We start from the raw sequence: 13,499 nt of genomic DNA on the forward strand, positions 1-13,499 counted from the left end.
ACTATAGGCTCTTCCCCTTCTTTCACCTGAAGAGGAGGAGGGGCCAGATTGAGTTAGGCAAGAGGTGAAAAACAAGGAAGGGAGCTCTCAGTAGGAGGGCAGGTGTGTATGTTTACTTCTTCTGAATGTGTGTTGGAGAGGGAAAAAATAAGGATTTGGGGATTTTTAACACCACTCTGGCCTTTTTAAAGACGGATATGGACGTTCCGGACCCTTCCCATGGGAATATGGGGCTGCTGAGAACCTTTGATTCCTCTGAGTTTGGGAGCTGGGAGAAGATAGGCTCGGGCGGCTTTGGACAAGTATACAAAGTCCGGCATGTACAGTGGAAAACATGGCTGGCTATCAAGTGCCCGCCCTGCCTTCATGTAGATGACAAGTATGTTGGACAGCTGTTTTTATTCTGAGATTGATGGTGTGTGGGGGTGTGAAGAATGTTGTTTAAAGTATTTAAGCCTAGATTACATGTTATATGTTTGATAACCTCTGTGGGCGTCAGACTAAAAAGCAGGAGTTCTCTATGAGTTTGTTCATCTATCTGAGGGTGTGACGTATGCTGGAAACTTAGTCAGCCTTATGTCACAGACTCATTATTTTGTGGGTACTGGAGGGTGGACATGTATGGGGCGGCAGGGTAGCCTAGTGGTTAGCGCGTTGGACTAGTAATCGGAAGGTTGCAAGTTCAAACCCCTGAGCTGACAAGGTACAAATCTGTCATTCTGCCCCTGAACAGGCAGTTAACCCACTGTTCCTAGGCCATCATTGAAAATAAGAATTTGTTCTTAACTGACTTGCCTGGTTAAATATCTGGTTAAAATCGGGGTACATTTCTATTATGTAAATGTTGATGTTTTTGAAGTGAGCACTTAGCAGTGGTTACAATGGAAGGCCCTTGAGCAGTACACCTGTGAATGTTTGACTAGATTTTTTTACGTGATACACTCATGCTCTGCTGTAGTGTGGGAAAGAGGACTCTTTCACCCCTGGTGGCATTACCACCACAATTATCGGAGCCAGCCACAAAGGCGGCTGGCTCCGATGAACAGATCAGTCTTCTTTACTCTAATGCCTGGCCCTTTGTCCAGGAGACCCTGCCAGACATTACACTATGTCTCTGGAATGTAAACCTCTTCTTCAGTTTGGTGATGTTTGTTTTGACTCATGATTAGGAGAAGTAGTATGACCTTTATGCCAGGTGTTGTCCAAAGTGTGTGTGTGTGTGTATCATGGTGTGCTGGGGGGAAAAGTTCAACATTATGCTAGTACTCTCCTTCCTCTCTTACAACACTCCGTAGAATGCCATGTCACCACCCTGACCCAACTCCCTCCGGGAGCCTCAAAGAGGACTACAAAGTCTTAATTTACTTTCGATATTACTTTCCTACTTGATTTCAAAATGTAGCGGAGTGGATGTGTAAATGATTTACAACACAATATCCTTTCATTCCTTTGGCACAACAAGTGTTATTTACGTTCACCAGCAGTGAGAAATATTAGTGCATTTGACTTTTTTTTGGTGGCATATCAAGTTAATGTTTCTGAAGGTGTCAGAGAATGAGGTTGGGAACATTGTATTCAAGAGGCCTCTGTCGTTTTGAGAGCTTTTACAGCTTTGAATACAATGATTGGATCAGGTTGCTCCTAAACTTTATTTCACTTGAGGCAATATACCCACAGACCACAGGCTGAACTTTTAGCTGTTGACAATTTGTTGAGAGATTTAGTCACAGACACTTACACTGAGTGTACAAAACATTAAGAACACCTGTTCTTTCTTTGACATACTAGATGAAGGGAAGAAGACAGGTTAAATAAGGATTTTTAAGCCTTGAGACAAGTGAGACACCAATTGTGCATGTGTGCCATTCAGAGATTTAAGTGCCTGGGAATGGTAGTTGGTGCCAGGCGCACCGGTTTGTGTCAAGAACTGCAATGCGGCTGGGTTTTTCACACTCAACAGTTTCCTGTGTGTATCAAGAATGGTCCACCACCCAAAGGACATCCAGCCAACTTGACACAACTGTGGGAAGCATTGGAGTTAACATGGGCCAACATCCCTGTGCAATGCTTTTGACACCTTGCAGAGTCCATGTCCTGATGAATTGAGGCTGTTCTGAGAGCAAAAGGGGGGGTGTAACTCAATATTAGGAAGGTATTCTTAATGTTTTGTATACTCAGTGTATATTACATTTGAGTTATTTAGGGCAGCGTTATGGATATTAAATTAGCATGCAACATCCCAACTTAAATGTCTCACAGAATGGACAAAATAATATAAATGAAACTTTTGATGTGTGTGTCTATAGTGCCCCTTGGGGGAAGGGTATCCCCCAAAAAAGCAGACTTGTAAATATTGATATGTTGGAGAAATGAAGTAAGTAAGAATGGATGTTACATTAAATGGACAAGCTTTTTGGGAAGACGGAACATATTAGCATATGTCTGTGAATTTGTAAGTCTTAGGTCAAAACATGGATTGCATTTTCGAAGGAAAGGCTTAGCTGAACACAAAAACGCTAATTTAAAAAAATATTAATTTAAATTATTACTTCGGAAAGGAAAAACAACCGCTATAGATGTTAAACTCTCCATTATGGATGTCACAGAGTCTGAAATAGACATTAATTTCTTACAGATTTCTTGATCAAAATCTATAATTTGTTGTCATTCGGAATGTTTGTAAAATGTCAACATAGTACCTTAAGATTGCATTATAACTGTCACGTTCATCATAGCGAGGAGACCAACGCGCAGCGTGGTAAGCGGACATTCTTCTTTAATTAAAAAAAGAACACTGAACAAACCGTGACGCTAATATGAGTAGTGCAGACAGGCAACTAAACATAGACCAAGAACCCACAAAATACCCAAGGAATATGGCTACCTAAATATGGTCCCCAATCAGAGACAACGATAAACAGCTGCCTCTGATTGGGAACCAATTCAGGCCACCATAGACCTACATAAACCTAGACTTACAAAAACCCCTAGACAATGCAAAAACAAACATACCCAACCTAGTCACACCCTGACCAGACCAAAATATTAAAGAAAACAAAGATAGCTAAGGTCAGGGCGTGACAATAACAGGTAGTCTGAATATCATACAAGACCATATCAAAATTAACAGTTTAATTACAATTTTGTATAAAACATTTTTTTCAGAACTATTGTAACAAAATATGATAATAAAACAATGTACATGTCCCTATAGTGCAAATGTCTTTTTCTGGACACTGGATGAAGTCAGTATATTTTGGGGCCTTTCACTTGAAAGACGCAGGCTCATTTTCCCAAAGGCAGGTCTAGGCACTGCATCTCAGTGCAAGAGGTGTCACTGCAGTCCCTGGTTCAAATCCAGGCTGCATCACATCCGGCCGTGATTGGGAGTCCCATAGTGCGGCGCACAATAGGCCCAGTGTAGTCCAGGTTTGTCCGGGGTAGGCCGTAATGGTAAATAAGAATTTGTTCTTAACTTACTTGCGTAGTTAAATAAAGGTTATATAAAATAAAACAATTAAATCCTATGGTTCTAACGATGAACTTAACCTTAAGATGCTTTTGGGAAACTGGGTCCAGCACTATTCACAGGTTGTTGATAAACACTCTTCTCATCTTTCTATCTAAAAAAGTACTGCCATGTATGAGAAATGCATTTCAGCATATATTTTCCAAGAGAATTTTAGCTGAAACACACAATTTTCAAGATATCAATAAGTGCTTCAGTACAAGTCTGAAGAATACATCCCGAAACAAGCAGACAAAATGTGTTGAATGCACAAGCGTCTGAAGATAAGATATGATACATCAATATCCATCACATCCACAGCCGTTATGGAAGGTGCAGATATCATAACGCTGAAAAAAATATACAATAATGAAAAGAGATCCCAATTATAGACCATATAAAACCATAATGAAAGTTGGCTTTAAGGAGAAAGTTTCAAGATGAACTGATGTAGTGCATGTTTGTTTTTTAAACTTTTCCTTAAAAAGGTTATGGATATTACATTGCCTGTCCCCGTCACCTATCTTTACAAGACTGTAGAACACGCAAAACAAAACTCAAGACACTTCAATTTGGGATATAATTCTTCATTAACTAAGTCGTGAAATATCATTGACTGCAAAGCCTTTTTTGAGACATGGCCACCTACTCTGTAATGGTCAAAATTCATGCAATCACCTACTAAGCCTGAACTCCAACATATAGACCTTAAGGATAATTATGAAAGTGGTTTCATTTGGAAATAACTCACTTTATTTGTGCATTCTCAGGTTGACTTATACATGGAATCGTCCTTTAGCAGACAAACACAACAGAGTGTATTGACTCCTTTATTTGTGTTTGATTGTGTTACTTCCTATGACCATTTATCTCACTTCTCTACCCTATTGCTTTTGCAAAACATTCACAAAGAAAAATATGTCGGATACAAAGCACAAGGAGGAAGTTCTTTAGCTTTGCCAATGACAAGCATTGACATCCTTCTCCAATCAATAGTAGCTAGACTCATGGCACCCACTGAACCCGAGCTAAAGATGTTATCTTCTCTCAACATCTGCAAAGTACATAAACTGTAATTTGCCTGCCTGCTCACTGCCTCCACACACTCCTCTGATTCAAAGCTAGCTAGTGAATTGTAACGGTCTAATGTGATGCTCCATTAGCCGTTACAGGATAGGTACTGTTTGGCATAGCACAGAGAATTTTCAACCAACTTTAAAGGTGCAATGCAACTGTTTTTCTGAATATCCAATTATTTGGGGGGGTAACAATTAAGTACAATAATGTGTTTTTTTAATTAAAATGGTCAAAAATAACAAAAATACACCAAGCTTCATAGCAAAGAGCAATTTCTCAAGCAATAATTTTGCTAGGACTGTGGGGAAGGGAAAACTGAAAACTAGCTGTTATTGGCAAAGAGGTTTGGAACTCTCTTTCTTATTAGTCTAACTAATTTACTGCCTGGTGATATCACCATGCAGGCCAAAACTCTATCCCACCAAAACTGGTTGAAATTTCAGGCAGTCTTTTTAAACAGCTCTTAAAATGCCATTATCATAATTTTCACAATTTCACAGTATTATTCCAACCTCAGTGTTGAAATATATATAAAACCCTTAACTTGGGGATACTACCTTTGTTCTGGATTCGGCCAAACATGTACCTTCTAAAATGTCAGTGTCCAGCTCCATGAAGTAATCCAACAATGTGTATGCCGCCATCTTGTCTTTCAAAACTTCTCTCATTGATGGAGACATGTGAGTGTCATCATGACATGCAGCACTTTGGGGTGGAACCACCTGTCTCAAAAACTTGTTTTATATATATTTCCACACCATGATGTTGGAATAATACTGTGAAAATCATGATAATGCCATTTTAGTGTAAGAGCTGATTGAAATGACCGCCTGAAATTTACATTTTAGATTTTTAGATTTCAGTAATTTAGCAGGCAATCTAATCCAGAGCAATTAACAATTAGTGCATTCCTCTTAAAATAGCTAGGTGGGACAACCACATATCACAGTCATTGTAAGTACATTTTTCCTCAAAGCTATCAGCAAGGTCAGAGCTAGTAAGGGGGGGAAAGTAAAGTGCGAGTGGTAGTATTAGTGTATTTTTTAATATTTTTGTGGGGGGTCGGCGTGAGGAGTTGGTGTGAGTTAGACACTGGTGCCGTGTAGATGGAAACAGAGAAGTCTCTTGTGTAAAACACTCTCCCAACTCCACACATTTGCACAGATTTGTCATGCTTGTCAGATTTATTTAATGAAATGGCTTACACTTTTATTGAACTTGAATGATTTGGTAATATACCCCTTGGCAATTCCACGATATCGGAATTACTCTGTGACTCCAATTTTTCACTTCAAAATGTATGTCAAACAAAAAACATTGATTTCAAAGTTTAACAAACCATGACACTTTGAACAATGTACACAGTAAATAATTTTTTTTTTGAAACATTTACTGGAAAAACTTTACATACGGAAAAGTTTGGTAACAGATTTACGGTAAATCTCCCTCAGTTTTCTGTTACAAAACTTGTATCTGCACAGTTCTTCTTGTAAATGTGTTTTTGTAAACTTTTCAGTGGAAATTGTTAAAAGTAGTGGTTGTGCATAGAGTTGTATGTTTTTTTTAAAACTTTGAAATCAATGTTTTTTGTTTGGTATATTGAGTCTCGGCGTAATTCATTCCCATGGAATTGTCCCCCTCGAAACATAAAAAATGGTCGCCTTAGTGACAGAGAGACTACACTACATTGTTTATTTAGCTTTTTACTTTTTAAGATCTTATCAGCATGCTGATTTAATATTGAATGAATCCTTTGAAATCCCAAGTTGTTGCTCATTGCCTTTGTAGTGAAGACACTACCGTATACACACACATTATTCACGAGATTAAGCAGTTTATCCAAGTTTTTTTTCAAAGCCACCTCTCTTTAGATCTCTATACTGAGGTCAGTGGTGATGGGCTACACGGCTCTGTTTGAGTCTGCTAGCCTAGTCGGGCTAACACTGATAAAGGTAATACATAGATCATTGTTCGAAGGTTGAGCAACGAGCACAGAGAACAAGAGGTCTGTTGTGTTCATAACCGAACCGAGATGGATTCTGAGGAATGTCGCTGGGACAGATCTGCCTGGCTGTCATACTTGGAGAATCTCTGTCCCATAAATGCGTCATGTCTGCAGGGGTTCACTGATTTAACCTGTCAGAGAGACAGGTTAATGCATAGGAAAGCTCATGCGTCTCAGTTTGCTGTCTCCTTGTATTCCCTCGTGTAATTTGGGTTGATGGTAAAAGGTTTTTCAAGTGCTGCTATTTTAACAAGCCTTTGAATACCTGTGTAAGTAAGATAAAATAGCAGCATTTTACGAATTTGTTGTGGATCGAGGGACGTGGATGGATGGGCAGATTTATGAAGACAGCTACATTTAAAATCACTGTTATGTGAATGAGTTATGTAGTTCAGTCTAAACAGACAGCTATACGAGGGCTTTATGTCCACTTGGTGTGATGAAGTCTAAGTTAACAGACAAGCATGTCCTCTGTAGGGAGCGAGCAGAGCTGCTGGAGGAGGCTAAGAAGATGGAGGCGGCTAAGTTCCGCTACATCCTGCCAGTGTATGGGATCTGTGGGGACCCCCAGGGCCTGGTGATGGAGTACATGGAGACAGGCTCCCTGGAGACCCTGCTGGCTGCTGAGCCTCTGCCCTGGGAGCTGCGCTTCAGGATCATCCACGAGACGGCGGTGGGCATGAACTTCCTGCACTGCATGAGCCCACCCCTCCTGCACCTGGACCTTAAACCTGCCAACATCCTACTGGACGCACACTACCACGTCAAGGTGAGACACAACAGTTACTTGGTGTGTTCGTTGGAGTTCGTACAGGGCACTGTGTGGGCAGTCCTTGTACATTTGAGACATAAATATGTCAAATCAATACACTGTCCAATAGAAAAGTCTGATTTTACCTTAAAGTGTGCATTTAGCAAACTTTCACCCAAATTATGTAATTTCTACTACAGAGTGAGTCTTTAAAACAACAGCCCAAACTCAAGAGCTTTCATGTGGTATGTCCTTTAATAGGATTTGCTCAGGTGTGAATTTCAGCTGAGATGTATAGAGGGAGGAAATCTTTTTTCCACTTTCATTTTAATTTAAACGGCCGCCCTGCTGCACACACATGCTACGGGCAGAAAGGTGTCTCCCTCCCAGCCCACCTGCTCTCCTACCTCCCACTGGATGACTAATGGAGGTGGAGGAGAAATGGGTGGGAACCTCATCTGTTTTAATACCTTGATGTAAACAAGGAGCCTGGGCCTGTCTTAACAGGCTGAGTACAGTACTCTGCCAACACTGACTGAGTGTGTGTTCAGCTGCTCGCCCACACATGTAACTCACAGTCAAACAGGGCCTCAACTCCTGACACGAGAGGTAAGTAGAGCACCCACAGGCTAGGACAGGACGTGGCTGGGAAGCACCCTCAGACTGGGACAGGACGTGGCTGCCTCTACCCTCATCAGGGCTCTGCATGCATAGAATACAATAAGGGCTCAGCCATCAGCTTGAGGGTAAAGTTAGTTATCGGTAGCCATAGCCATGACAACAAATGGGAAAGGGAGAGGTCAAGTAGGTTCTTGTCTTAATAAGATATATTCTGTATCTCCAATCTCCCCTTCAGATATCAGATTTTGGTCTGGCCCGATGGAACGGCCTATCCAGAGTAGATGAAATCAGCCGTGATGGGTTCTGTGGCACTATCGCCTATCTGCCGCCGGAGAGCATCGTCGAGAAGGACAGGGTATCAGACACTAAGCATGACGTCTACAGGTGAGCCTCTTCACCTTCACTTCTCTCTGTCCTTGTCTGTCAGAGGAGTGCAACGTTGTCTGTTTAATGCTTAGTCATGTTTTTTTTCTTCAATTCTCCCTTCCATTGTTTGTTTTCACAACATTGGTTTTAATCACTATGAATATGAAATGGATGTATATTAATCAGTTATAAATTATGCTTGGACAACACATAGTGAGTTCAATCATTGAACACCTTTATCAGTGTTGCTTGCTACTGACCTGTTGTTCCCTTCCTGTTACAGCTTTTCGATAGTCATCTGGGGAATTCTCACACAGAAGAAACCTTACCAAGGTGAGACATGTTGAGGAAATGTATGGATGGGTTGAGGATTGGTGTGAGACATGTTGTGGTCGTTTAGGGTTTGTCTTATAAGATTCACTCCCAGTCTTTCTTAAACTCAAAAGGCCTGGTTCCTGGACCGTGATTAAGCGTATAGACTCCTTGTGACATGACCACCACTGTTAGTTCGTCCTGCGTCTCACTAAGTGAAGGTAACAGACATTTAGTCACAGTTGAGTGTTTACCTGGTGAATTCCAGGGAGGCAGGCTGACAGGTGTATTCCCCAGGCATATCCTTTGAATTGAAAGCTGTTGTTCAGGGCATTGACATCCTTGGCATCGGCACCTGTGTCCGTCAATAATGAAGCCCTAGAAAAGCACTCTCCTCCTCCCATGTTCCTCATCCTTCTATTGAACGGTATTAAAGCTACAAAAGAAGCCAGGGTGATCTGAGCTTAACTCCACTGCTTCTGTTTGCTTTGAATCATTGACTGGCTTTCTGGCTGATCCCAATGCCTAATAACAAAGATACCATGACCAAGAAAGTCTGAGACATTTTTCCAGAGAAAGGAAAGGGGATACCTAGTCAGTTGTACAACTGAATGCCTTCAACTGAAATGTGTCTTCCGGCATTTAACTCAACCACTCTAACAAAACATCTATATGCCTTCCTTATCTGAGCATACAGAAAGATTATAATAACGAGGGGTACATACTTGAATTGGTCCTACCCAGACATTTGTTTATGTTGCTTTTCCATACTTTCACCAGCACACAATCAAGGCATAATTCATTGATATGATCCAGGCTCTAATTTGTCTTTTGAATAATGGGGCCTGGTACACCTTTTGTACTGAGTTATCATATGAACAGTAGAGAAATGAATGAAGTGTATCAATGTGTCTTAAATATTGTGTTGTCTTTATGTCCTCTATTTCCTCCAGGGGAGAACAACATCCTGCAGATCATGGTGAAGGTGGTGAGAGGGGTGCGTCCCGATCTCAATGTTGTGCCCCGGAGTCGACCCCAAGCCTGCACGGGGTTCCTGAGCCTCATGCAGCGCTGCTGGGCCCCCTTACCTGATGCCAGACCCAGCTTCCAGGGTGAGTAGACATCCAATGGGGCCTATGCCTGTAAGGGATAGGTGTTTGTGTTTATCTTGAGGCTTGAAAGCAGGAAGAACACAATTCAAGTGTAGTAATACATACACAAAGTCATGATGTACTGTACATATATTTTTCTGAAATGGTGAAATGTAAACCATGGGATGCTATTCTGTACATCAAACCTGACCTTTGTTGTCTTCTGTCTGCAGAAATCACATCAGAAGCCGAGGAGCTGTGTTCTAAACCCCAAGAGGAGTCCAAGAACCAAACTCCTATGCCTGAGAATAACCATTGCAATGGACTAACCACTGACCAGGTAGAACCACACATACCATTAACTTATATTGCCCTGCTTGTAAATGACTGTTGTAGCTCGAAATGGCTTATTTTTAATGGAATATCTACATAGGCGTACAGAGGCCCATTATTAGCAACCATCACTCCTGTGTTCCAATGGCACATTGTGTTAGCTAATCCAAGTTTATCATTTTAAAAGGCTAATTGATCATTAGAAAACCCTTTTGCAATTATGTTAGCACAGCTGAAAACTGTTGTTCTGATTAAAGAAGCAATAAAACTGGCCTTCTTTAGACTAGTTGAGAATCTGGAGCATCAGCATTTGTGGGTTCGATTACAGGCTCAAAATGGCCAGAAACAAAGACCTTTCTTCTGAAACTAGTCAGTCAATTCTTGTTCTGAGAAATGAAGGCTATTCCATGCGAGAAATTGGCAAGAAACTGAAGATCTCATACAACGCTGTGTACTACTCCCTTCACAGAACAGCGCAAACTGGCTCTAAACAGAATAGAAAGAGGAGTGGGAGGCCCCGGTGCACAACTGAGCAAGAGAAAAGTACATTAGTGTCTAGTTTGCGAAACAGACGCCTCACAAGTACTCAACTGGCAGCTTAACAATGTCTACAGTGTATTTCTGATCAATCTGATGTTATTTTAATGGCCAAAAAAACAAGGACATTTCTAAGTGACCCCAAACTTTTGGATGGTAGTGTACATAGCTACATAACTTGATGTTTTAACAACATGTCAACATAAAGGTTGTCAAAGAGTCAAGGGGTTTGTTATTGTATTTCTAACATAGCTGTGTCTCCAACAGAATAAAGAGCAGAAGCCAGTCAGGCCCAAGTCTGCCATGTTGCCAGAGAAAGACTACAGCCTATCAGAGCTGCTGAGCCAGGTAGACTCTGGGATATCTCGGAGCTTTGACCATGTGAAGGAGGACTGCTGTCCCAGCAAAGACAACACCAGCAAGAGACTGTCAGGAATCTCCTCTGTAGACTCTGCCTTCTCCTCTCAAGACTCCATTACCCTCTCCTTTGAGAAAGAGAATACCTGTGGTAAGAATGGTTGTGTCTTGGCATTGTCTATGGTTTCCTTTAACAGATGACATGAATTCTTGTTTCTCATGGTGTTATATCCTACATATAAGTAGTACAGTTCTGAATGACTTCTGGAGCATGCAAAGTGTCTCTTTTAACTTTAGGATAATTTCTTTGTGGTTTTGTCCCTGACTCTATACTGTGTCTTCTATCTCCTTGTTGTTTAGACTCTGGGGAGGTGCAGAGGAGGAAGCTGTGTGACGCCATCCGTACCAAAGACATGTCCAAGCTGATGAAGATCCTGCAGCCTCAGGACGTGGACCTCCTATTGGAGGGCGGCTACAGCCTGCTCCACCACGCTGTCACGCAGGCCAACGAGGAGGCAGTCAAGTTCCTGCTCCTCAACCATGCCAACACCAACCTGGCCAATGCCCACGGCTCCACCCCCCTTCACCTGGCCACCGAGAAGCACCTGAAGGGCCTGGCCGAGCTGCTGCTGGGCCGCCGGAGCACCAACGCCAACGCCCGGGACGAGGACCAATACACAGCCCTGCACTGTGCTGCTCAGAACGGGGACGAGGCCATCACCCGCCTTCTGCTGGACCGCGGCGCCTCCATCAATGAGACGGACGCCCAGGGACGTACACCTGCACACATCGCCTGCCAGCATGGCCAGGAGAACGTGGTCAGGGTGCTGCTAAGCCGCGGGGCAGACGTCCACGTGAAGGGCAGAGATGACTGGACGGTGCTTCACTTGGCTGCCTGGCAGGGCCACCTGGGCATCGTCAAATTGCTGGTGAAGCAGGCCGGGGCGGACGTAGATGGGCAGACCACTGATGGCCGCACCCCGCTGCACATGGCCTCCCATAGGGGGCAGTATAGGGTGGCAAGGATCCTGATAGAGCTGGGGGCAGACGTCCACGTGACCTCCACGGGCCTCCACACCCCCCTGCATGTGGCGGCTGAGACGGGCCACACCAGCACCTCTCGCCTCTTAGTCAAGCATGATGCCGATATCCAGGCCCGGACCACCCAGGGTCATACCGCCCTTCACCTCGCTGCTCAGCGTGGCCACCTGCCCACAGTGAAGATGCTGATCGAGGAAGGGGCAGACCCCTACTGCACCAACCAAAACCTGCGTACCCCCTGCCACCTGGCTGCAGAAGGGGGGCACTGTGAGGTCTTCAAAGAGCTTCTGGTCCACTGCCCTGAGGGTGCCAGTCTGTCAGACGAGCAGGGCCTCACCCCTCTTCACCTGGCTGTGAGAGGAGGCTACACAGATATCACCAGCATGCTGCTAGCCCAGGGGGTGGAGGTATCACAAGAAGTACCACAGGACTCCATAACCCTACCAGAGGAAGTACCACAGGACTCTATCCCCCATTACACACTGCAGCCAGCACCAGAGGACTACCCAAAGCTTCTGGATTGTCAGCCAAGCTCGTTGGCCAAGTGTCTCCAGAGAAAGGTTGTAATCTTGAAACTGACGGAGCGTGAAGGAAATGACTGTCCAGAGGAGGGAGTCACGCTGTGACTGCATCGTACAGAACTGTCCTGGAATTAAAAACAGTCAGGGATCTCTTCTATTCCCTTCCCCTTGGATGTGATGGGAGAGGTGTCTCGAGCTAAAGAGACCAGCAGTTGTATTAGTTTTTTTTGTACATACTATTTTGATTGTGTCTTATTTTTATGGCAGTCTGTGATTGATCATTCATTTCCAGATGTTATGATTATTTGGTTATTTGGGCCTCTCAAAGCCCCTGTTAACGCCCTTCATTACTTTGGTATCTTGTCAGAGAAGGAAAGTTTTAATGTAAATATGTATACTGTATAGAGAACCATGAGCTCATATAAATCACTTTGTTCCTTTATGTTAAATATAGACTCCATGTCATGTTTTTCCCTTAATAGTGTAGCTTTTCTACTTTGCATATGCACATTCATGGCCCCGAGTAAAAAATAATGTTGACATTATCTGTGGAATGCCATTTGTATTTTCCTTTGCTATCGACTTACTGTAGCTGGTATGTTTAAACATGTCCATAAGCTATATTCTCTAATAAAACAACAGTGTCAATACAAGTGTGTGTGTGTGTGTGTGTGTGTGTGTGTGTGTGTGTGTGTGTGTGTGTGTGTGTGCGCGCACCCACCCACGTGCCCCTGTAAATGTGTGAATGAAAGAATGATGGCCATCTTCACTGCCAGGCAGAATGGACATGTCTCTATCTGCAGCCGGCTTTATTCTTATCATTCCTGCCTGCCTCTCCCCCAGACCCTACAGAGCATTCTCAACTTGGCATCATCCATGGGAACTGCCCTCGGGGGGGATCGCAGGCCAGGCAGGTGGGTTAGTGGGAGGGGAGTGGGGTGAGGAGGGGGGAACATACCTGCCTTTCCAGGCTGTTGGC

At 43.2% G+C, this 13,499-nt stretch overlaps 1 protein-coding gene across 2 annotated transcripts; it reads left to right on the forward strand.

Moving 5' to 3' along the window:
• LOC110537467 (receptor-interacting serine/threonine-protein kinase 4) lies at positions 1 to 13,173 on the forward strand. 2 transcript variants are annotated; one of them, XM_021623529.3, is made up of 9 exons: positions 7 to 102; positions 192 to 379; positions 7,068 to 7,359; positions 8,198 to 8,346; positions 8,612 to 8,661; positions 9,594 to 9,752; positions 9,965 to 10,071; positions 10,869 to 11,109; positions 11,319 to 13,173. In XM_021623529.3, the coding sequence occupies exons 2-9, from the start codon at positions 198 to 200 to the stop codon at positions 12,623 to 12,625; spliced, it is 2,487 nt and encodes an 828-aa protein (XP_021479204.3). In that variant the 5' UTR covers positions 7 to 102; positions 192 to 197; the 3' UTR covers positions 12,626 to 13,173. The 2 variants fall into 2 exon arrangements, with proteins under 2 accessions (XP_021479203.3, XP_021479204.3); XM_021623528.3 differs by having other exon boundaries at positions 1 to 379.
• The last annotated feature ends 326 nt before the right edge of the window (positions 13,174 to 13,499 follow it).

Source organism: Oncorhynchus mykiss, chromosome 12 (genome assembly GCF_057628025.1).
Source record: "Oncorhynchus mykiss isolate SJ-2025 chromosome 12, ASM5762802v1, whole genome shotgun sequence".
NCBI classification, from domain to species: domain Eukaryota; kingdom Metazoa; phylum Chordata; class Actinopteri; order Salmoniformes; family Salmonidae; genus Oncorhynchus; species Oncorhynchus mykiss.